This window comes from Antedon bifida, chromosome 5 (genome assembly GCF_963402885.1).
Source record: "Antedon bifida chromosome 5, ecAntBifi1.1, whole genome shotgun sequence".
NCBI lineage: Eukaryota > Metazoa > Echinodermata > Crinoidea > Comatulida > Antedonidae > Antedon > Antedon bifida.
In genome coordinates this window covers 1437137-1462263 of record NC_136230.1, presented here as the reverse complement: position 1 = coordinate 1462263, position 25127 = coordinate 1437137, and the positions used below count along the sequence as shown (strand labels likewise).

General features: G+C 35.3%; 4 protein-coding genes and 1 long non-coding RNA gene across 6 annotated transcripts; 2 read left to right on the top strand and 3 right to left on the bottom strand.

Moving 5' to 3' along the window:
• Positions 1 to 716: 716 nt before the first annotated feature.
• On the top strand, positions 717 to 4542 carry LOC144843802 (sentrin-specific protease 5-like). Its single transcript, XM_078700753.1, has 7 exons — positions 717 to 777; positions 1141 to 1240; positions 1408 to 1558; positions 2102 to 2224; positions 2852 to 2989; positions 3674 to 3826; positions 4181 to 4542. Exons 1-7 carry the CDS (start codon positions 771 to 773, stop codon positions 4289 to 4291), a joined length of 783 nt encoding a protein of 260 aa, XP_078556879.1. The 5' UTR covers positions 717 to 770; the 3' UTR covers positions 4292 to 4542.
• A 449-nt stretch (positions 4543 to 4991) lies between these two features.
• Positions 4992 to 9150, bottom strand: LOC144843787 (tripartite motif-containing protein 2-like). Its single transcript, XM_078700731.1, has 2 exons — positions 9013 to 9150; positions 4992 to 8266 (listed from the first exon to the last, which is right to left on the bottom strand). The coding sequence occupies exons 1-2, from the start codon at positions 9072 to 9074 to the stop codon at positions 6004 to 6006; spliced, it is 2325 nt and encodes a 774-aa protein (XP_078556857.1). The 5' UTR covers positions 9075 to 9150; the 3' UTR covers positions 4992 to 6003.
• A 3667-nt stretch (positions 9151 to 12817) lies between these two features.
• On the bottom strand, positions 12818 to 18045 carry LOC144843796 (integral membrane protein GPR180-like). Of its 2 annotated transcripts, XR_013612287.1 has the most exons (10): positions 17731 to 18045; positions 17275 to 17412; positions 16816 to 17016; positions 16169 to 16275; positions 15729 to 15852; positions 15363 to 15514; positions 14827 to 15018; positions 14295 to 14372; positions 13681 to 14166; positions 12818 to 13562 (listed from the first exon to the last, which is right to left on the bottom strand). XR_013612287.1 is itself a non-coding variant. In XM_078700743.1 (9 exons), exons 1-9 carry the CDS (start codon positions 17888 to 17890, stop codon positions 14005 to 14007), a joined length of 1314 nt encoding a protein of 437 aa, XP_078556869.1. In that variant the 5' UTR covers positions 17891 to 18045; the 3' UTR covers positions 12818 to 14004. The 2 variants fall into 2 exon arrangements, 1 of the variants encoding a protein (XP_078556869.1); XM_078700743.1 differs by having other exon boundaries at positions 12818 to 14166.
• On the bottom strand, positions 12818 to 23302 carry LOC144843807 (uncharacterized). Its single transcript, XR_013612290.1, has 2 exons — positions 23144 to 23302; positions 12818 to 13025 (listed from the first exon to the last, which is right to left on the bottom strand). It is a non-coding gene; the product is annotated as an uncharacterized LOC144843807 (long non-coding RNA).
• On the top strand, positions 23005 to 25038 carry LOC144843806 (uncharacterized). Its single transcript, XM_078700760.1, has 3 exons — positions 23005 to 23106; positions 24039 to 24176; positions 24595 to 25038. The coding sequence occupies exons 1-3, from the start codon at positions 23041 to 23043 to the stop codon at positions 24706 to 24708; spliced, it is 318 nt and encodes a 105-aa protein (XP_078556886.1). The 5' UTR covers positions 23005 to 23040; the 3' UTR covers positions 24709 to 25038.
• The last annotated feature ends 89 nt before the right edge of the window (positions 25039 to 25127 follow it).

Sequence of the window (25127 nt, the reverse complement as noted above, 5' to 3'; positions counted from 1 at the left end):
TAATAAGGCCATCATTCAGATTAAAATATTTTATTTTTCTATCTACTTATTCGTTGTGTGCCTACTCTTATTTATTGCGTTACAAAAATTACAAAAGGAAAGAAATGTTTAAAAATAGCTATAATAATTATTTAATTAAAAGTATTATATGTAGACTTGCCCCAAGTCTGTAGTTATATTATCTTTTTTATGTTTAGTTAGTCCACCAGTCGAATGTTTCGATTTTTGTCTGAAAATAATTGTAATTGTGAGTATTATATTATACGTATGAAACTCCATATATACCAAAATATTTATCTTTACTAATTACCGGCTAGAACCTAGTCTAAAAAGTATGTAATAATGTTTAGCTTCGTTTTAATGTTTTTTTCAGGCAGGAAGCATCAAGTTTACACTTCTGGACTCGTGCAGGAAAACGATTACAAAACAAAATTCAGTTGCGTCGTACTCGACTTAATGACCAACCATTGCTAGTGGCTGAAGTACACAACCGTTCTTCTGCGAATGATGTAGTACATTCACCTGATAATCACATTCATAAATTGGACCTTCACACCTCTTTGCAGGAGGAAGACGTTTCCTCTACAAGCATCACACAATCAACTGATGTGGCAGGGTCATGTGACCTGATTTGTGAATTGGAAGATGAAGTCTCAGATAAAATGATTGGGCTGGAGGTGTCATGTGATGATGATGACAGCGATGATGATATTCAGATCATTAATGTTTCCGGGGAGATTACGGTTTCCGATCAACAGATTGAATCGTTCATGATTGGTAATTCCCATCCTATTTATTTTGAAATTAAATTGCCTATTTTGAAGGAAAAATAGCCTAGGACTACACGTTATTTAATTAATTTGAGCATAATTAGCCTAGACCTATTTTTATTTGTATTTTATGGTTGATGTAGTACAGAAAAGCCTAACTCAATTCATCGAAAAAATTAAACATAGAGGTGGTATTTCACGATTATTTTGAGCTATTATAACATAGAGGGCGCTATATACAATTTTAATTTAATGTCTCTGTAAAAGTTGGCAGGTATACATACATACCTAATTTCAACGGAAAACAATGGTTTTAAAAAATAGGTACTAAATCAACATGGCTTGTCATAAGTTTTTGTTATCTTTTTAGCAACATTTCAAAGCCATCATAAGAAAATGTCAACATACCCAAGTTTTGAACTTGTTATGCGGAGATTGGAAGAAGCATTCCCAAGACACATAACCAAGAGGTAAATTCCCACCCCCTCCCCACCACCCCCACTTCTAAAATGTTTTTTGTTTGTTATTCCATTCCAACTGTCAATACAAATTTAATGTAATTAAGACTCGATTTACGTAGTACCACTAATAGTAATACAAATCAAAATACTAATAATAATAATAATCTACTTTATAGAGAGAAGATAGTGAAACAAATATATAGAAAGTTAAAAAGAAGTTGTCCGAGACGAAACATAGATCTTGAAGTTGAGTGTGTTGTTGGAAACTACGAACTAACGAAGGATGACTTTGCTACGTTACGTAATGGCTGCTGGTTAAATGATAACGTAGGTATAGAATCCAAAGAGAGAGGAGGTTGGGGTCAGAGGTGGTGTGAATCCATTGCACAGACCTTTCAAAAAATCACATTTTGTCTCAAATTTACATAACATTTATTTCTGATATTGGATGCTCTTCATAGTACATATTTTTAAAAGTACATTTTGTATTTTTGATATTAATGTTTATACCTTATGTGAGGATACATATTAGTATAGTCATTATAAAATCATTTTGGAATCTAGATTTTTGTAATAAAAACAGCAAAAACAACTTAAATCCTTATATGGGAATACATGCCATACACTGTACTAATTATTATACTTATAAAGATAGATTGTCCCCCTAAAAATGTTTTTTCTTCAAATTTTTTGTTGAATATGCCAATTTAATGTCACATAACAGTTATTTGCTTTGACCAAAAACTGAAATAATAATTTTTTTTGGTTTTTGTTTTTTACAAAATGGCTAGTATTTAAAGTCTGATTTATCTTCATTTTTCATGTTTTTGGAGGAAAATGCATCTTTAATAATAATATAATTTGTTTTAGATCATCAATGCATACTTGTATTTGCTGTCTGTAGCAGATTCTACAGTTTATCCGTTCAGTACATTTTTTTACCCAACATTAATGAATAAGGGGTACAAATCAGTTGAAAAGTGGACTAAAAAGGTAATGTGTACTTTATATGTATTCAGTCAACTCGAAGTCAACTATGAGGTCACTCACTCAATGACATATAAATCAACATCTAAAGCCCTGTCTACACTATCAAATTGTATGTGACAAAAATGTGATGTGCCCATATATGGACACAATGATGTCATAGCACTACCTTATTTGTGCATATCACTACCATATTTGGGCACATCACACTTTTTTTTGTCGTCAGACTAGTTTGATAGTGTAGTGTAGACAGAGCTTTATATTGATATCAGATTCATGTTTTGATGTATCAAATGTTCAAATACAATATAAACGTTTTTATTTTCTGGTATTTATAGCATAATAGGTTATAATTTAACCTCATAAATATTCATTGAGCATGAACGACCTTGAAAAGGAATCAGGTTTAGCTGTAAATTACAGTGTGGCTTGACAACACACCAAATTTAATCATAAATTATTTGTTTTATTATTTTGTTTAGTTGTTAAAATGTCTGGCAATTGGTTTTTTATTTATTGGACTTGATCTGATTACAGATAAGTTTTTGAAACACTTTATTTGAGATTTTGTTTAGAGAGAGAGTTTAGAAATTGTATACAAATAATAAAATAATACATTTTTTTTTCATTTAGAAAAATTTGTTTAAGTATCGCCTGCTTCTTGTACCAGTACATCTTGACGTCCATTGGACGATTGCATACATCGATGTCAAAGGTCAAATCATTGAGTACTATGATTCGATGGGATCAGAAAATCATGCTTGTTTAATGGTAGGTTGATTTGACATCTGACTCCCGATCTTGTGCCACCTGGCTATTAAGCATAATACCTATCATTTATGCTTGATTTTTAAAAATTATACCTCCTTTAGAACCCCCTTATTCAGAAGAAACCTCAATTATGGGAAACAGGTAAAAGGAAATATTCTATAGCCAACCTTATTGGGACACTCCTTAAAGCTTGGTTCCCACTAGCAACGTAACGCGACCTACACAATGTAAGAAAATGCCCTTCCAATAATTGTGTTTGCCCCACCTGCGTGAAATCAAACCTGCTTGTTGCGCTTCAACGTTAGTTGCTGTAGACTATGACTTGATTCACCCCGCACACTGTGTACTATATTTTCCAGTGTTCTTGCCTTACGTCGTCGTAGCGATGTTTGCAGTACTGTCGCGCCGTCGCTTCGTCGTCGAGTGACGCAATACAGCAGTTTGCGTCGATACGTCACTGCGTTGCGTGCTAGTGAGAACCACGCTTTAGGGAACAATTTGTCAGGTCCGGAGGTGTCCCCTTAATAGAAGCTCTAAATGGATGGATGACGAGTTGGGAGCAGAAAAGCTAGTAGACCATACCCAGTACCGTTTTGATTACGATCAATCGGGAAGTTACCTCATAATAAAAAGGGATTCTGTTATCTAAATGCTTGTTATATGATAGCTAAAATTTCACTTCAGAACTTGAAACAGTTTATGATATTGGAAGCCACTAAACATCATCATCATTATCAAAACGCGCAATCCACATTGAGAAAATGGAAAACATCAACTGTAGAGGGTGCTGTCCCAAGACAGACTATAGGAGGAGATTGCGGAGTGTTTGCTTGTCAAGTAAGTCTAAAGGTTTTATAAATCTGTGAATAAAAAAGGCCAAATAAAAAAAAAATTAGTTTCACTTTCGGGATTTGAAATTTGTTTTTGATATCATTATCTTGTTTTGGTATGTTGGTAACTTCTTTTAAAAAAATGTATACACAAATTTTACGCTCTGACCAAATATATAAAATAATTTTAAAAAAATAATATAAAAAAATGTACAGCTCCAAAATGAGGGAAAGTTAACTAATTTGTTTTTTTTTAATCTGTGACATCCAATTGCGCATTTCTGCAATATTAATTTGCTGCCTGATCAATTTAAATAAATTAATGTTAGAGTGAGCTTGATGATTACATTTATTTTTGCAGTTTGCAAAGTGTATGGTTGCCAGAAAATTACCAGAATTCTATCAAAATCAGATGCCTCGACTGCGTCAAGAAATGAGCAAAAATATCCACAACGGAAATGTTTCTCTATAAATTTTAAAATCTTCATTTTAATATTTGTTTAAATATATACAGTGGGACTGTTTTAATATGTGGTGCTATGGAGTACTGCAGTTGTGTATCTATATGCAAATTAGCTTAGACGAAATCCAGTTTTATTTGAGTATTAAACAAATTAATAACGCTAATATTAATTAAAGAAGACGTTTAATTAAGAAGCCTTATTTTAAGAAATAATAAAATTCATAAGACACCAACTCGTGTATCATATCCTTATATTTAATTGTGAAAAATCCCTAATTTAAATGTAGTTTATTATTACATTATTATTACACTTTTCTTTTCTATGTACGAAGTTTGTGATGAATTAATTATAAATAAGAGCGAAGAAACCCAAAAAGCGAAAACTTGTGAAGGGCTGCTTAAGGTGCAATTTTATCGAATAAAAGTGCATTTACATACAAAGCTGATAAGGTGCTATTATAATGAAACTTTATGCTTCTGTTGTGTAGGCCATTAGTACCATTCTTGTTTGTAAGAACATTTAAGAGCCTCACTAGTCATTCCATCACGTACGTACGTCTACACAAGTATATTAATATCCTTATAATTTATAGCGCTGATTTCTAGTTTTAAATTACATATTGAAGTTCATAACGCTAAACGGCGGTAAACACTGTGCCCATTTCGATAGACATCGTAAAAGATCATACGGCTGAAACAAACCTACATTTAAAAACGTCTGACAGTGATAGCTGGGGGTAGGGTCTATATCAGTGAACTAGAATACTGTACTAGTTTCACAGCTCCATGGGAGCTCAATTAATTTCGCATAATAATCATCTGCGCACGCGTACTAGCGGTTCGTAGACTTTTCTTTTAAATTGCTTTCCAGGGAGATAATAATTAAGGCTAAATAGCCGTCTTAAAGCTTGGTTCCCACTAGCGGCACAACGCAAGGACGTAAGCGATCACATCACAAGCGATGGATTATTCAAACAATGTCATTGGTCAATTCGCTTGCGTTGCGCGTACATCCTTGCGTTGCGTCTCTAGAGTGGGAACCACGCTTTACAGAAATCCTACTATCGCGTAGAATTCAATCAAACGTATGAATTTGCAGTATCAAATACATATACATCGTCGAAAGAGAAATACATTACAGAGGATAGTTTCAAACATTTGAGTAATTAATGTTGTCTTGATTTATGGCTGAGTTAAGGTGAAAAAACCAATAGAATATGAATATCACATTTCTGGGTTAGGCCTGTAGGGTTTCTAGCGCCCAATGAATATTTAAACTTAAAACATTATTAATGTTAACATTTAACCTATTAACGTTTTAAGGGTTTTAATAGAAAACAAGCGATGATATATCATGTTTTTAAAACTTAAAGAAGTCCGTGACGGATGCAAAGAATTAAGTGGAATTTAGGTAAAGTGTCCACCGGAGAGTTTCAAAATGCGGTGGTACAATTGAATATTATATTATGTTCTAATTAACAATAATGAATTGTTCTATTTAACAACAGCCAATAATAAAGGTTGGTTCCCACTAGGACGCAACGCAAGGACATCTGCCGCAACACAAGCGAATAGATCAATCCAAGCGATGTATTATTCGAACCGTTCCTTGTGATTGGTCAATTCCCTTGCGTTGCGTGCTAGTGGAAGCCAAGCTGAACCGTTCCTTGTGATTGGTCAATTCCCTTGCGTTGCGTGGAAACCAAGCTTAAGCAATAATTTTACAAATCAAAGAGTTTGGCACAGTCGTTGCCACAGTCCACCACAATCAATTTACTGCCATCTTTACTAATACAGACGCCATTCGGGTACTTCAGTCTATCGACGTCGGTATCCACGCGACAAATAAAAGTTCCATCAGAGCGAAATTTCAGCACCCGATTATTCCAGTCGTTGCACACGTAAATGTTATCATTCGTATCCGTGCATAACCCGGTCGGATACTTAACGGCTTCGTTTTCCTCAGACAAGATTAACTCATTCAAGAAATGTCCGTCTTTGCAGAACATCTGGAGACGGTGGTTTTCGCGGTCTGACACGATCAGTTCATCGTTCGTACTCACAGTCGCTGTCAGCGGTCCGCGAAATTGTCCACAACCGTTTCCGTTGCTACCGATATCCCGGATATGCCGTCCGTTAGCCGTAAACACTTTAACCATGTGATCGTCGTGGTCTACGACATACACGTTACCACTTAGGCTAAGAGCTAGGCCACATGGCTTCTTTAGTACATTCATTCCGAATCGACCGAGTAAATGCCCCTCTATGTCGCACACAATAATTTGACAGTTTCCGGCGTCCGATATGTAAATTACTCCATCGCCAGTTGCAACGATATCTGTTGGTTCGAAACTTTTCTCGGTACTCGGAAAAGAAAGATGTGTTTTGTATCGTCCGTCGATATCAAAAATTCGGATAACTTTATTTCCAGTATCGGCTATTAGAACGTGTTTTTCACCAAACATGCAGACACCAGATGGCTCTCTCAAGCATCCAGACTCACTACCATCACCTGCGCCAAATTTAATACGATGATTTGTTGACGATGATACGTCAATATAATAAGGACTCTCGCTGAGTTGCCGTCCTAGAACGGAGAGAATAAGACGATGGCGTCCTTCGCTTATAGGACGAAATGTTACGTCATAGTTGCCGTTGTCGTCGTTGATGACGCGCGCGATACCAACCTCCCCATTTGGTGAACAAAGTTTAGCCGAAACTGGGATTGGTTGTTCTCTGTCGTTTTGCTCATTTTCTTCGATGCTTAAATCGTCCATTCGTAAAGTAAACTGCACGTCTTCACCGACAGCAACAGCCTGCGGTGGCGGAGCTTCCGACATAAAAACAGTTCGGTAAATTTTCGTTTCATTTCTTTCAATTTTTCCAAAAAGTTCTGATTCATTTAGATCATCTTCTCCAGCAATAAACCCCACCGAACTTTCCTCCGCGACGTCAGTACTGACGTCAGTCTGTAAGACGCGCTGGAGTTTAACAGAACTTTGTAAGCTCTGCGTTAGAAGAGCTATTTCATTACCTCCTTCCAACAGTCCTTCAGTTACACCGTTAATACTATCAATTTCTTCAACCAACTCATCAAATCTACTAATTTCTTCCTCAAGTTCAGAACTACGTTCATGAAAAAACTCATCGTATTCTCCGATGATCTTATCCTCATGTCGTTCAAGTACCGCGATGAGAAACTCTTTGCGCTGTCGAATTTTATTGACGTTCTTCTCTCGGCTAGACTCAAGGTTCTCTTTTAGTTTTCTCAGTCCATGGAGTGTTTCACTAGCTTTCTGCGCTTTGATTCGTGCTTTTTGTATCAGGCTAGACATGTACGACCGTCTGCCTTCGGCAGCACTTTCAATCGACATTTGCTGATGGCCCGGAAGCGGATGTAGAGTCGCGCAGCACTTTCTACATATCACGCGCTCACACGTCTGACAATAGAACTGTATCTCATATTCTGGATGATCTGTGCAGTGATCTGGGTTGATGATTTTCATTCGTGCGGTTGGCATGGCTTGTGAGCTTCTATACTCATCCATCGTCTGAACTATGTGATTCCTGGTCAGACGCAAACGACGATGCGCGCTGCCACAATCGCTGCATAAAAACTCCAAACAGACGGTACAGTAGTTGGAAGCCGTCCTCTCGCATCCATGGCAAGGCGTAGCATTATCTTCGCATTCTTTTTTAAGCGAAATAAAATCGATTATATTATTAATGAAGAAGTTGTCTGGTAGGCTACTAACACCGTTTTCCGGGAGCGGGTAATCCTTGCGACAAACGGGGCATGATAGTCCATCGTTTCTGTCAACCCATTGCTCTAAACAATCTTCACAGAATGTGTGCTGGCAAGGCAGAACCTTCGGCTTGGTCAGACGATCGAGGCAGAGTGTACATTGCAAAAACTGACGGTCTAAGTCTTCTGCTTTGAACGTGTTTTCAGTTGCCATAGTTCGATGACTTTTCTTGTTGAAGCTGCAAACAGAAAATCCAATATCACTTACTATATTTAATACGATTCTATAAAATAATAAGTATAGGCCTAATATTGTTTATTCAATGTGTGGCAAAATGCCAGTTTATCGGGCCTCTTAGACCTTAGATACAGCTTCACCCCTACCTCACGGGTCATCTAATACTCTCAACAGAAAAGGAGTATTAGAAACACGTGTAGAAACAGCTTGCAATCAGCTTATGTGACAATTTACCACCATTTTATGAACATTAGGCTAATTGCAACGTTCAACACAGTAAGTTCTGTTGTGGCAGGTACTTACTTACTTAGTCCGGGACATACCCGAACTTATATGACTAGATTCATGTGTGGAACAATAGACCCCAAATTACAGCCCCCATTGAAAACATTACACCCAAATATGAATACCTTACTTTTGCCATTACACGATATCATGTACACTTACAAACGATAATTAATGTTTGTCAATCCTGTAAAGGTCTGTCTACACTATCAAACTAGTTTTACACAAAAAAGTGTAATGTGCCCAAATATGGTAGTTATATGCCCAATTATGGTAGTGATATGACATCATCATGTCCATGTATAAGCACATCACATTTTTTTGTCACATAAAGTTTGATTGAGAGTGTAGACATAGAGCTTAAGAATAGCTAAAAAAATTCTCTGTGGATCGAACACACACACAAATACCACTCCCTATAGAACATATCGTAGGTCTCTACATCCTAATCTATTCTCCTACCTGTTACCACTAATACAGCTAGCACTTGCAAGTTTAATACCAGTAAAACTGAACTTGTTCATGTCTCACGTCGCCTACTACGAATGCAATCATTATCACAACCACAGACTATAATGCACATTCCATCCTACCAGTCGGCGTAAAAAGTTATTTATGAAGCCTTTTCCGTTATATAAGTTTACTGTCGTGGCGGGTGTAGATAAAATGTCTCTCTACTATGAAAGTTATGTTTGTTTTGTCATGAAAGTGACACTAAATTCGAATGACATGCACCTCCCCTCGAGTTCACCCATGATTTATTATGACAATACAGTGACTCACTTGTTAAAATGTTTTATATTGTCGTGTTTTTGCCCCAGACCTATATAAATTGAGAAATATTATAAATAATTTATAACTTTTCTTTAAACTTACAGTATAAAAATTGACACTGTTTTTAAAGAGAGCGAGGGTCGAGGACGGGCCAAGTTTGGACATCAAACCATAGACTGAAAAAAGAAGGGATACCCCTAACATCTCGACTATTGTTTATTTAATTGACTATATTGGGTTCCCATTGATGAAACTTAAAATGTTGAAGCTACTGGTAAATTCTTCAAGTTAAAAAAAAAAGCAACTTAAATGCTCATTTGTATATGGTATCCTTGATTAATATAACTCTAACTAGTTATATTAATTAAATTATACGGAAAAATTGGAATTCGCCAAATGACAATTTCAACACACAATTAAAGTTGATAGACCACACGATTCAATAAATTCGCTGTCTTTTGAATCTTAAGCTCTGTCTACACTATCAAACTTTATGTGACAATAACAAAATGATGTGCTCATGGACAGGATGATGTCATATCACTACCATGGGCATTACACTACCATATTAATTTTGGGCATTACACTACCATATTTGGGCACATCACACCTTTTTTTGTCAAATAGTGTGATAGTGTAGACAGAGCTTTAAAACATTTAACCAGGAAACCGTAATGAATATTAGAACATTATTTTTGTACAAAAGTTCAAACTACTTGAATGTGCATTGATCCGAAAGGACTCCATGACATTCAGAATGCAAGTGTGACAATATTTGTTCGGTCTTTTAATGGAAAATATTTCAGAAAAAAGCAAAACTACATAAACCAGTAATAAAAACGGACGTGTGCAAAGAGTAGGCCCTACATTGCACCCACCAATATTTATATACAGAATCTATCTCGCCATAACTTCAGATTCAGACGTATCTAAATACACCCTTAGTAAAATGAATTCGTCCTTTAAAGTTACAGGCGCAAAAAAAGGAACAATTTACCAATTAATATTAAATCGGCACCTTTAAGGCTAGATACAAATCTCATTTCTTTTCATAAAAACTGACATGTATTATATTTAATTAAGTTTCTCTTTTGTATATTTTGATTAAGACAGGACCACAATGTAAAACAGATACACTGTTATCTGATTGTTTTATCCTGTATAAATATATTATTTATTATTATTATTATTATTATTATTAATATTATTATTATCAGTCTGTGACCCGATTCGAATCACCATACAGTTTTTTATATATTTTTATGAATGTTTTTTAATCGATTGCTCTAAAAAAACAGGACCAGGACCATTAGAACAGGTGCAATATCTTAGATACCTGATATGTTTTTATCCTGTCTAAATATGTTTTTGAATACATTTTAAAAAAATAAATGCATTTTTCATATAAAATACAACCTTTGTCAATGAATTATATATTGACACTAAGCTTCATTGAGCACTATTTATAGAAATGTATATGTGTGTCTCAACATCCGCCTGCTACCGTACGGTGATCGGTCCTCCTGCAGTTGTTTCAAGTTCCCTTGCAGTCGATCCCTTCCTAACTTCCGAAATGGGTTCCTACTTTAAATCATAACGATAATCAATTATGACACTGATAGTGATAGTATTCTCTAATACCCACTTAAAACTATGCGTGGAACTCAAGAAAAATGTCCGTGGGTTGCATGGTAGTATAGTTGCATGATCCAACCTACAATAGGCCTAAACCAGTCCGGGCTGCGCGCGCACGAGGATGCCATTATGGATGTAAATTAATTATAGCGTTTTGAACTCCAGTGACCCCAGTGACACGTGCCATCCCCAGGCAGGTTCACTTAGTTCATAGCCGTAATTAAAAACAATAAATTTGTAATATTTATAGGTATTGGGCTTCGCAAATGTTGATAAAACTAATAATTTGTTATGGTTGCTAAGAAACGGGAGCGTATTTTATGTTTGAGTAGTAAATTTTCGAACTAGTTAAGACACATTGAACAAAAGAGAATATAATTCATTCAATATGTATTGTCCCCCAAAAACATGAAAAATGAAGATGGCATATTCAACAACAATTTGAAAAAAAAAATTAGGGGGACAATATATCTTTAATTTATTGCTATACTATAACAAATATATAAAATCCATTTTAATGTTTAAATTTTAAATGTTTTCTATGTCTTACTGATGCATATATCTACTCAACCCAGCACAGGGAAAACACCACTAAACAAATGACAGTAATACATTCTGGCAGTATATCTTAGGGAAGGCAGCCGTCTGTAGTATTTTATGTATTAGGCCTATTTGTAAAGGTATACAAAACGATTTTTACAATCAACGAACGATAAATTACAATCAATACAGCCGATTCTATATATAAACGAATCCTGTACAAATCACATTTAAAATCGGTAATAGCAGGGAGATGTTTATTGTACATCTCCTGGTAATAATAAAAGTTTATTTACTACCATTCCTGAAATGCTAATAAGAAGTAGGCCACGGAAGATGGATTAAAATTTAGTAGGCCTAACTTGATCACGGTCATTGGCAGACCATCTTAACAATGAAGCCCATCCTGATCTATAGGCCTACATGACTCTCCTTACACTAATAATATTAATATTATATATTATAGCTATAGCTGTGTTTACTCACCAATAGATTCAATCTGAAAATTAATCACATTTAATAGCCTTTAAAACACCCTGTACGTTTTTAAAACTCAACAATTATATACCAATATTAAATAATTAAGTCCGTTTTAATGCTTTGGGACTTTCGGTATTGTGATCATTAGGCGCATGCGCTAATTTTTAATTTAGTCGTGACGGTGACGTCAGAAAATTCCGACGTATGCCTTTTCGCAATATGACACCCCGAGTGAGTTCAGATAGTTATTAATATTTCAAGCCGATTTTTTTTATATTTGCCGAAACTCAGGTTTACTGGGTCTGATATCAATAACATGATCTTACAACTCATTTTTAATTCAGAGTATGGATACCAGTAATATGCGCGGAATAATAAAACATTAGAACATCTATTCAGTATAGGCCTAATAATATTTTGGATCAACACGTATGGAAACATACTCCCATAATAATGCAGCTAGTAATCAGCGCAAAGTTTTGTCTTGATCTAACCGGTACCCATTTTATACATCTGGGTGGAGAGGCAAATGTATGGAAAGTGCCTTGTCTAAGGATACAAGCAATGCGGCACTGCGTTGGATTCGAACCACGATCTCACGAATCCAACGTCCAACACGCTACGTCACACGCAGATAGAGTGTTCCCTAATAAGGGTTGGCCTGTACCTGTAAATTATACAGTATACAAATTAAAGCTACTTTAATGCTCTCTTTACTAGCTCAAGTGATATATGGAAAGTTGTTAAAAATAGTAATGAAAATAACCACATAGGTCACTTTCGCCTGCGTATTTATTACAAGAAATTCCAAGAAAACAAGGGTAGCATATCATATCAATCGAGTATCATAATTCATTTAATAATAATTTAATAAACATCAACAAGTCTATATAATGATAAACATGATTAATGTAATCAAATACAGAATGCTTATGACTACTGAAATTATATTTCAAATTAATATGTGAATGTACGCATGCGCATTAGCGATTAGTTACGTTCTGAGGTGTCCAAAATGGGTTCTTTAATACGTTAAATCTTACCCTCTTTACTAAGGGACAACTTGGGGTTAATTTCACGATTTATCGCTTATAATCGACTAAATCAAAAAGTTTTGGGCATATTTGCACACCATCGTAGTTTAGTTTATTTTGCCAAAACTAATCAACAAAATATTATTCTATGTTAGATTATTTATTGTCCACATTAGGCCTACCTATACGACTTTCACTTGAAAGTTGTATTTAAATTAATATAAATAGAGTATAATATAAACAAACATATAACCATTTAAATTACTATTAACTAAAAATTCCACTATAACTTAAAATGGACGCGCATGTTACATAAAATAAAATTCAGATTTACTTGTGTTTATCACATAAAAAACATTATACAAAAACATTATTGTTGGCATTTCTTATATCACAAAAATAAAACGTGTTTAAAAAAATACTTTGAACACTACCAATCTAAAACAATATCAGTGTGAACGCACCTTTAGGAAAGTATAAATTACTAACCTACATTTGTGTGCATTATCCCAGTGTGAACGCACCTTTAGGAGAGTATACATTACTAACCTACATTGTGTGCATTATCCCAGTGTGAACGCACCTTTAGGAGAGTATACATTACTAACCTACATTGTGTGCATTATCCCAGTGTGAACGCACCTTTAGGAGAGTATCAATTACTAACCTACATTTGTGTGCATTATTCCAGTGTGAACGCACCTTTAGGAGAGTATAAATTACTACTACTAAATGAACAGTTGGGAAACAGTAATAAAACCAGATTCAATTATTTAATGATTTTCCATAAATAAAATAGTCAACATTTAAAATATGTAACTTAGCTTTACTTAATAGGCTTATGAATATACTAATTCAAATCTTGCAAATTGGAGATAAAATTCAGTGATTTTGGAATTTAAGACCTGTACACAAAAAGCAAAATTAAATAGTATAAAACTGCAATCTTTATAATTCTCATTAAATAAATAGCTACCTATTATTATATTAACTAATTTGAATATAATTTAATTCCGAAGCTTTTGTCCATACGTAGCGGCAAGGTTGCGGAAGACAACGAGGAGATTTCCCAGTATAGACTCCGGGACAGGAATAACCGGTACAGAAGAAGTACTGAGAGCGACTGCGAGGAGACTACACCTATTGTAATAAACTGATTGAAGAGAAACAAATTGAATTAATTATGCGATAAATAAACAATAGGTATAAATATGATAGTTAAGAATTGTAAATAAAAACTACAGCACAAAATGTTTTCACTAAAATATTTCAGAAACCCACCTTGTTCCGTATATGCTCGGCAAATACAAGAGACGTTACTAGTAGCACTGGATAGATTAAAAACCACACTAAACAATACTGCATTAGAAGAAAATCAATCAAATATTGTTTAATATATCTACAATGAGAAAGTTTTACATTGTAATTTACCACCTCTACTGTATGCTACATTAAAGATGTACATTGTCCCCCCAGAAACATGAAAAATTAAGAAGTAATAAAATCAGACTTTGAATAGGTTATTTTGTAGTTTTAACAAAGTTAATCACTTCAACAGAAAAAAAAACCTGAAAAAATAATATTTTCACTTATAAAATGACAAAATAAAAGGTTAAATTCAACCAAAAAGCCATTGGCTGACAACCAATTTGACTATTTTTTGGCTTTTTTAAATCCAATTTTTGGTCAAAGTGGATAACTATTAGGTGACATTAAATGGCATATTCAACAACAAAAATGTTTAAGAATTATTTTTTAGGAGGACAATACATCTTTAAAACCAATTTGACTAAGAACAAAAACAGAAACATACCTTGCAAAAACTAATATAAAAGTTGCGTTTCATAACACTACGTTCTCTGGAGACGGTCTGGTACAAGTTACCAGAGAACAGAATGGCTAAGATGAGGCGGATGACGATGAGGAGAATGCTTGTTACATCCTGGTGTGTGTGGTAGAACGAATGCTCCGTGTACCACATTTGATCCATGAAAACTAGAATGCCCTGTCACACAGTGATAAACATTAATGATACATACAGTAGAATCTATAGTGTTATTTATGATACAGACTAAAGCTCTGTCTACACTATCAAACTAGTTTGACAACAAAAAGTGTGATGTGCCCAAATATGGTAGTGATGTGACATCATCATGTCCATAGATAGACATACATTTGATAGTGTAGACAGAGCTTAAAACTCCTCTTTTGTAACACCCCTATTAAATGCTTAAGCTCTGTCTACACTATCAAACTTTATATGACAAAGTGCCCATTTATGGATATGATGATGTCATATCACTACCATATTTGGGCATATCACTACCATATTTGGGCACATTTACTCACCTGTATTATAGCGAGTAATGCTAATACCCTTGAGAGAGTACTTGATTTCCAGACTTGTGAGTTAAGATTTGTTTTAAAATTACCAAGTGTCCATCCAACAGATAAACTTAGTAACAAGTAAAGCATGTTGAACTGAGTAGCTATGTCCATTACTAAAAAGAAAAACGAGTTAGATTAAGTTTTGATATACAGCTTATATAATTCACAAACCAGGGGAAAAAGATACTCTAATTTATTATATAGATTAAATATCTAAATTATTTTGGAAGAAACTCTCTTACTCTAGATAAAGCTAAAAGCTATTTCTTTAGCACTATGTGGACTAACTGCTTTATGTCCCATCTGAAGGATATCATGCATACTCACATTGGCCTATACTTTCAATGAATGGTGAGCCTTCTCCATCACGTGAATATGTGTAAAGGTGAATAAACATACAGAATGAACACAAGGCTTGTAAGACCAGCACTGTTGTTAATATTGACAGCACCTGCATACAAAGAATATTCAGTAAATGTTTTATTGGTTAAATAAATTTTACCAAATAAAATATTATTATTCTAAAGCTCTGTCTACACTATCAAACTGTATGTGACAGAAAATGATGGACATGATGATGTCATATCACTACCGTATTTGGGCACATCACTACCATATTTGGGCACATCACATTTTTTTTGGTCAAACTAGTTTGACAGTGTAGACAGCTTAAGTAATCATTTAAGATATATGACAAGACTTAGTTGGTATATGCCTAGCATAGTACAGTCCTAGATACATATACTGTTAGTGTTGTTGATTCTTACCTCATGCATAGGCCCTCTCTTGGCCAATGTTCCATATAAAGAGGAGAAACATATGCATCCAAGTACGAAATAGAAAATAGATAGGAGCTCATAAAAACCCAGCAAACCTAAAGAACAGATTTAATCGAAGTTAATATAAAATAAGAAATTTACACACTACCAGTAGGTTACACTACTACTAGTATAGGATTAGTAGAAAAAGGTATGAAAACTACAAGATGGAAAATACAAGATTGAAAATTAAACTTCTATCATCTCAGCCACAACCATTGTAGGAGCACAGATGTATCGTAAAACACAGCCATTTAAGAAATGTTGAGGGAATCTTATTCTCATAAACAACTAAAGCTCTGTCTACACTATCAAACTTTACGTGACAAAAAAATGTGATGTGCTCATATATGAACATGATGTCATATCACTACCATATTTGGGCATATCACTACCATTTGGGCACATCAAACTAGTTTGATAGTGTAGACAGAGATTGAGCAGGCCTTGTCTTTTGAAAATTGCACTCCTCAATACATGTTTACCAAATTTAAGTGTGTAAAACTCTTCAAGGGCAGTTTAGGAGTGTGTTAGGTGAGTGATAGCACTCACTCGCCTTAAAAGACAAGGCCTGCTTAAGAGGTCCCCATACCAACCAGTTTCCTCGTCACTAAAATGAACCATTGGATTGCCTTCTACATCTGGATTGTAGAACTGTAGTTTGTAAGTGGCATAGTTGTGATGAGCCATTGGCTTATTTAGATTACAAGTCAACAGGTCTCCATACGTTATATGCCATATTTGTGATGTAATAAAATGCGGTATTGTGTAGTTGCCGTCAGTTCCATTAAACGGCACTGAAAAACAAAGCAAAATTTGATTAATAGATGTATCTTACATTTTAAAGACTGGTAGACCGCCTAGCGGCTGGAGAAACGCCTATTGATTCTCACCTACGAGGACTAGTATAATCCAGATTATACTGCAGGTAAGATTAGAATGATTAGAATACCTTTGCATAATGTTAAATATTTTTTTATTGATGCAGTATACATTACTATACATAATTTGTTTTTACTTAATAAATATTAAATAAACTGTATACTTATATTTACCACTGAATTTAGCCATTCCAAGTTTTTCAATACAATTTTCAATTCTTTGAGTTCTCTCCCATCGGTTATCGAGGAAGAAATATAGACGACCTCCGAGAACAGTTGAGTTTAACTCATATTTTACCGTAGCATTCTTTCCTGTCAAAAAACAAATTCAATCTAATTTAAACATATCATCACGATTAATCTAAATAATAAAAATATTATTATCAATTTTAAACCAGAACGAAAATATATGTCTTGATCTTGATTGAATAATTGTCCTATTAAACAATCAGTTAGAAACAACACAAAATAGTTTTACACGTTACTTTTACATTAATGACATAGGCCTAGACTGGTACATGTATTTAAAGTCTAGGCCTAGCTAGCTAGCTAGCCTAGGCTAAATACAACCTAAAAACCTATTCATCAATTCATTTGGTGATATAGGCCTAGAAACATGTGCGTATTTACCATGAAAGCAAAACCGTGTGATGTAATGACCGTGGGTTAATTGGGACGAATGTGTACTAAAAACTCCTCGAAGGGTCTTCCCGTTCACAAGACCAGCTGCTGTCAAGATGAAAATTAGGCCTAGCCTTAACGCTAGACGTGGAGTCATAATAATCTTCATATTAAGCAACTCGTCATATCAAAATTGATTGGAAAATATTAACTAACAATCTAAATATCGCATTAGCTTAAATTTGGCTTGTTTAGTAACTCTAAACCCACTTTACATCAAACATCTGATACAGAAAAACGGTGTGATGGGCGCCGCCATATTGTCTAAATAGACGTGTCAAAGGTTGCCAGGTTAATCTTATTTCTTTCCCAATTTATTCTAAAATAATGGAGGGGATACAGGCTGCGCAGTACTTCCCGATAACCCACCATTGAAAAAAGATTTCTCTAAACCATAAATTGTTAATTCAAAAAATATAAAAACATGAATTAAACATGATATAGGCCTATTAACACCCGTAACCCAAGCGGGATTAAAGTTCAGTAACATTGACTTTTATCAATTAAGCATCTTGATAACAGATGAGTATAGTTTACATTTTAACAGAACTTTGTTGACAGTCCAAATGAATATAAACAGTAAATATCAATCAACAATATCAAAACGACACTTCTATGTGACCATGGACCTATTATGACCGGGCAACGTTGATGTTAGTTAGCCGTACTTGAATTATGACTATATACCTATTGGAATTATACTGTAGATAAAACTCATGATGTATAAAGGCGAAAGTTATCCGGTAAGTCAGTGGAAAGAGGAGACACAGAGAAACTGGTTGCACACACAGTATCGACCATGCAACGATTTATCACTATTCATAATGTCATAATGCATAATCACTATCGTCATCATAATCACACCATAGGCCTACCTCCTTCATCATAATCACACTATAGGCCTGCCTCCTTCGTCATAATCACACCATAGGCCTGCCTCCTTCGTCATAATCACAGCATATCTACTACTTCATCATAATCACAGCATGCCTACCCCTTCATAATCACAGCATAGCCTAGAGTTAGGTCTACCTCCTTCATCATAATCTACGTCCATTAATCGGTATCATAAATGTTGTTGCAATCATAACTCATCATCATTCATTATTTCAAACGTCATTTCCCCTTCCATATTAATTATCCTCCTCAAAATCATTCAAATATTAACATTTCTGTCTATAAATTCATATTTATCGGCATTTTGATAGATTCTTGGATTTAAGGACAGACGTAATTCAAAATCCACTCCACACATTGCCGCCGGAAATGAGATTGAATCCTATTTATTTGCTGCCAACAGACGTCTATCAGCCAGTGAACCACGAACACTATCGAATCTTTCCGACATTGAATATAGTCAAGAATTGACATTCGGAGAAGATGAAAGCAGTATTGCAAGATTTAGCAAAGTAAGCTAATAAGTAATTGGTTTCTAACGTTTGGAGTGAATTGACCAATCATAATAGTTGTATGATATATCGCGTCATGATTGGTCACATTAAAACCTGCGTTGCGCGTCACATTCACTTTGTTTTAAGCTTGCATTTCCACCTCGAACGCAACGTAAGTAAAAGGGTTTTGACCAATCACGACGCGATGGACCATCTCAAAACTCTGTTGCTTGCGAATTGGTCACACTTCATGCGTTGCGCTTACGTCATTTGTGTTGCGTCAAAGTGGACCACCAATTGAGGTGGTGGGGAACGAAGCTTAATATTGTTTGGGGTTTATTTTTTTCTAATTGTGGTCAGAGGTTTTTTTTTCAGGACGAACTCTCATCGGATTCGTATTCGGAGCAAGTTCACAATGGTGAAGAATTACAAGCCTGTAAAAAAGCTGTAGTTAAACCATATCAAACATTACTAACTATTGTAAGTAGTGCAGTTTACTTCAACTTCAACTTATTTTCCAAATCGCATGAGATGAAATAAACCAAAAGAGCAATGTTCGTTTGTGTGGCTACCCTTACCACAACGGAAGATGTACACTCAAGTTAAGGGTCATTGTAACATAGAATAATATTTGGGTCTTGGTTTCAATAATCTATCATTATAACCTGATTGATAGTTGACTGGATTACGAGTTTCCGAGTCCATTTGTTGAACTTTGGGATGGATATCTGTCTGACCGGTCACAAGAACAAATGTGCCCAAAGAAGACCGGAATTTCATCATTTCAATATGTTCTAAGGCATTAATTTCTGTCTACACTATTAAACTAGTTTGACAAAAAAAGTATGATGTGCCTAAATACGGTAGTGATATGGCCAAATATGGTAGTGATATGACATCACCATGTCCACATATGGGCACATTTTTGTCACATAAAGTTTGATAGTGTAGAGTTTTAGATTGCCTTGATCAATAATCAGTATATCTAAATCAAACTAATTCATCTATTGACTTTTACTGAACATTACAACATTGTTATAATATATAGCAAGAACACATGTTTATTATGATAAATTAAACAAATAAAACACAAAAGAAGCAATCAAGCTAGTAGTAGCATGATGATTGCATGATGAATCTTACTGAGAAAATAGTTATTAGTTAAAAAATAAAAAATATTTAAATTTAAAATCGTATTATACACTTACTGCATGTTCTGTTTTCTATTTTAAAGCTTGGTTGGCGACCGATATTTATTGAAATACCTTTTCAAAGAAAACAAGCGAAATGCACAAGTTTTGTCAACTTTCTTTATCCTGTTTTAATCTTCTTCCTGATGGTGCTCAGCTTCATTCTCCAGTTCGCATCTTGTTTTCGTGTTAATGTTAATATTCCTCAAAAGGTAAAGCTCTGTGTACACTATCAAACTAGGTTGAGAAATATAGTGTGATATGCCAAAATATGGTAGTGGTATGACGTCATCGTGTCCATATGGGCACATTGGTGGGGGTGGGGGGGGGGGGGGGGATGGGGGGTGTTGGTCACTGTTTGATGTAGACAGAGCTTAAGGAATTGTTTTTATTGTTTTCACCCTAAATTCGTACCGTACTGTATCTATTAGTATACACAAATCATAGGCAAACTGTGTAATATATAGCCTAACGTACTATGTATCACGCAAATACTGGCGTCACGGTACAGAAAATCGTGTGTGTACAATAGACCGATTGGAAATATTTTAATTGACGTCTGTGTTTCTGATTGGCGGAGAGTTTGAAATCAATGAAGCGTGAAAAGAATGTACTGTTAAGAAAAGCTTCAACGATCAAATCTTATTCTATTTAGAAAAATGCGTCTTGTGCTGGCCACAAACTATTGGACTGCCAAGCATCTATGTTCAGTCAATACCTCATCCCGGATATACTCTATTTGTCAGCGTACGTGTATGCATATTACATCTACAGAGTGTGGGACAAGGACCAGCTACAGACACTCATTGAGCGGGTTAGTGACATCAACAAAGTTATTCTTTCTTTTTTATTTATTTCTTTCTTTCTTTCTTTTTTTCTTTTTTTCTTTCTTTGTTTGTTTCTTTCTTTCTTTGTTTCTTTCTTTTATTTCAATAAACAATGGCCTCCGACCTATTTCACATAATACTATTATTTACGGCCATACAGGTTTTTAAGGCCAATTTACACAGACGAGCGGTAACGGTAATAAAAATATAGAATGTTATTCCTTATGACCATTTACACAACACAACACGGAGCGGACGGGCGGTTTTCGCTCAGGATAGATACAGATTCTACGTGGGACAAGCTACGCGGTTTTCCGCCTACCGTTACCGCTCGTCTGTGTAGCTTGCTCTTTACAGTAACTACAATACATTTACTATAATATCATTTCTTTCTGACTTCAATCAGGTCTTCCTGAAGACTGGTTCCAGTAGCATCTCTTCGCAGCAACTGGCCAAAAGACTTAAAGCATTTGTCGGCCTAGGATTCGTCTGGATTGTCTGCACTATCAGTGTACAGGTCTTACACGTGGTCGCTGAAGAGCAGATGTCTTTTACTTTTCTTCATGTCAGGTAAAATTAAGAACGTGGGTTGGAAGGGAAGGGGTAATTGTTTTGGGAGGGGGGGGGGGGGGGTGGTCAAATGAAATATGACATGCATGTGAAGGACACATTCTGTATAGCGTGCTATTCAAAAAGATGATAGAAGAAAGGCTGCACGCGTCAGCAGACAAGAAACTGAAGTGCTGTTTATTGTCTCTAGACATAATACCGCCATGCACCAATTTACTTTTCAGAACTAATGCTCAATACTATACACTTGTGGTCCTAATGTTAATCGGATGCGTAATTCTCGATATTGTCTACGTCACCGCAATAATTGATTACGTCACACAATGTCAACTCTTAATTTTTTTACTACGCTGTTTGTGCGAACGTGTGAGACAAAGAACAGTCGATATCGATGACGCTATTAAAGTGAGTCCTTCCATTTTATTGAATTTGATATTACTAATAATGAATATAGCATGTATATAAATGCCTTAAAGATGTATTGTCCCCCTGAAAAAATAATTCTTAACAATTTTTTTGTTGAATATTACATTTTAATGTAACATAGTAGTTATGACCTAAAATTGGATCGAAAAAAAATGTATTTACCTGAAAAAAATGTAATTTAAAGCAAAAAATGGCTGCCAGCCAATGGATTTTTGGTTGAATTTTACCATTTTATCGGTGAAAACATGATTTTTGTCGGTTTTTTTTTCTATTGAAGTGATTAACTTGTTAAAACTACAAAAAAAACATATTCAAAGTCTGATTTAATTAATCTTCATTTTTCATGTTTTTGGGGGACAATGCATCTTTAAGTCTAACATCGTTACATGTCTGGTAGACTTACACAAACCAATTAACTCGTTTCAAACTAAATCCACAGGATATTCAAGAAGCAGAGACGCTGTCCCGATTGGTCAATAGTCGCATTGCGTCATGCATATCATTACTTTTATTCAACATGGGCTTAACTGCTGTGTTAGGTATTCTAGCTTCTCTTGTACCTAATGAGTATTTTTATTTATTTATAAATTTATTTTACATGGATGATTAAAATAATGTTCTTACAAATGGTCCATGATTAAAGAAATGCATGCATAATAATGAACAGTGATAAGTTACAAAAGTTACAAAATTTTTATTATTTTTTAGATTATAGTATGATAGTAATGATTAATATGTATAATAACAATAAAGATAAATTCCATAACCCAGCATCATAATTATTGTGTTATTTTTCATTGGTCGTCAGATTGTGTAGCATTTGCTGATGGTCGATTATTAGATTTTACCAACATTATGTATGTTGCCAGTCTTTGTGGTTTTGCCGTCTGGTTCTGTATAGCTGTTACACCGTTCATGCAGGTATTTTTACATTATAACGAAATAGAATATTTCTCACTCCTAAAGCTTGGTTCCCACTAGAACGTAACGCAAGGACGTAAACGCAACGCAAGCGTGTTGACCAATGACAAGCGAAGTTATAGACAGTTAGCAATCACAAGCGAATAAGTCATCGCTTGTGATTGGTCAATTCACTTGCGTTGCGTTACGTCCATGCGTTGCGTCGCTAGTGGGAACCACGCTTTAGGACGATCAACGCACATTGATCGAAACATCGGGAAACTCAACAGTTCTTTTCATAATTAAATATACGTGGTGTACTGCAAACTTTATATCAACAGAACATTTATCATTATCAATCGATGTGTAGCAGCACACACACGAGATAGTGCTGCAGTAAATGTCCTTTTCTGTAGAAAGTGTAAAGGTCTGTCTACACATCAAACTTGATGTGATAATATGATGTGCCTATAATAAATGACGTATCACTGCCATATTTGGGCACATCAAACATTGTTGATAGTGTAGACAGAGCTGTATGATGTCTGTACTCTGTGCGTATACTCTGGAATCACTGTCGATAGAGATTGAACCAAGGATGTATGGTGGAGTGCACCGGGTGCACCCTCCCCCACTGATTCAGAGTTTCCAAGGGTTGCCAAAACCAATTGCTATAGTTGCACACAATAATAAAGATGATATTTATACTATAATTTTTCATTGTTTACAACTCTTCAACTCTGTATATTTGATGAACACAAGCTTGGTTCCCACTAGAACGCAATGCAAGGACGTAAGCCGCAACGCAAGCGAGTTGACCAATCCAAGCGATGGATTATTCGAACCGTTCCTTGTGATTGGTCAATTCGCTTGCGTTGCGGCTTACGTTCTTTCGTTGCGTTCTAGTGGGATCCAAGCTTTAGATACACCATACGTTATGCTTTGTCATCCAGGCTGCTCGTCTTAACTCGGCTTGTCGGACAGTGACTACATTGGGGCACGAGATACGTTCGAGACCTTTCGGCTTCCAAGACGTACGTACTACCGTGCTGGATTCATTTATATTGTATACTTCTACTATTACGTTTAAGGTAAGGTGCAACAAATCTTTAAAAATAATAATATCTCGACTATTTTTCCAAACATCTAATGTACTAAATAAAGGGAGAAGTGTGGTGATACCAAGCTATACCGCAAATTTAGTAAATGTCGGTAACAGAATGTACTAGTTTAGTAAACTACAGGAAAACAGGATGCTGAGCACTGAAGATCAAATGGTTTATCTATGGCTGCGACACGATCAGTCCCACGCCCAATTGACACCGCGCGCCGTGGAGATTATGTACCATAGTACAGTACTGTTAGTATTTGTCGTATCCAGACATAATATCAAAGAACTGCTATTAGTTGGCAAGGTGAGCTCAGTTCCCTGTTGTTAGATTGCCTTGATGATACTGTAGTTTATATTATCTTATTGAAGAATTAAATAAGTTGTTTGATTATTTGCAGGCCAAGTTGTTTCGTACGACCGTCAACACATCGTTTCTATGCATTTCGTTTACTCTGATATCATTTACACTTCTCTTCCTCTTTCAAATGGAGTTTCTCTACGTTTCAAATTGAAAATGAATGACGCTGATGCAACGCGACAGACGAACGTTATTGTAACTAGCTCAGTGATTGGTTATTTTCAGTACGCACAACAGTTTGACTTTGGTTTGCGGAAAGCGCGTACAAATATCAATTAGACACTGTGCGCCGATTTCATGATACAGTATACAGAGCAAAGGTGTACGATTGCGACACTGTTCTACATTGACTTTTTAAGGCCAGAGAGATGATTACAACACTGTTAATCGAGCTCTAGATAATGTCCGAACGATTATAAAATCGAACATTGGGTTTGGAATTGATGGTGGTTAAAATTTTCCATCAGATACTCCACGGATATGCAAGTTTTTAGTAACTCCTTGCCCTAATATGGTATTGTGATGACGAATGAGATACAGTATTAAGGAAAGGATGATTACGAGGTAGTGTTA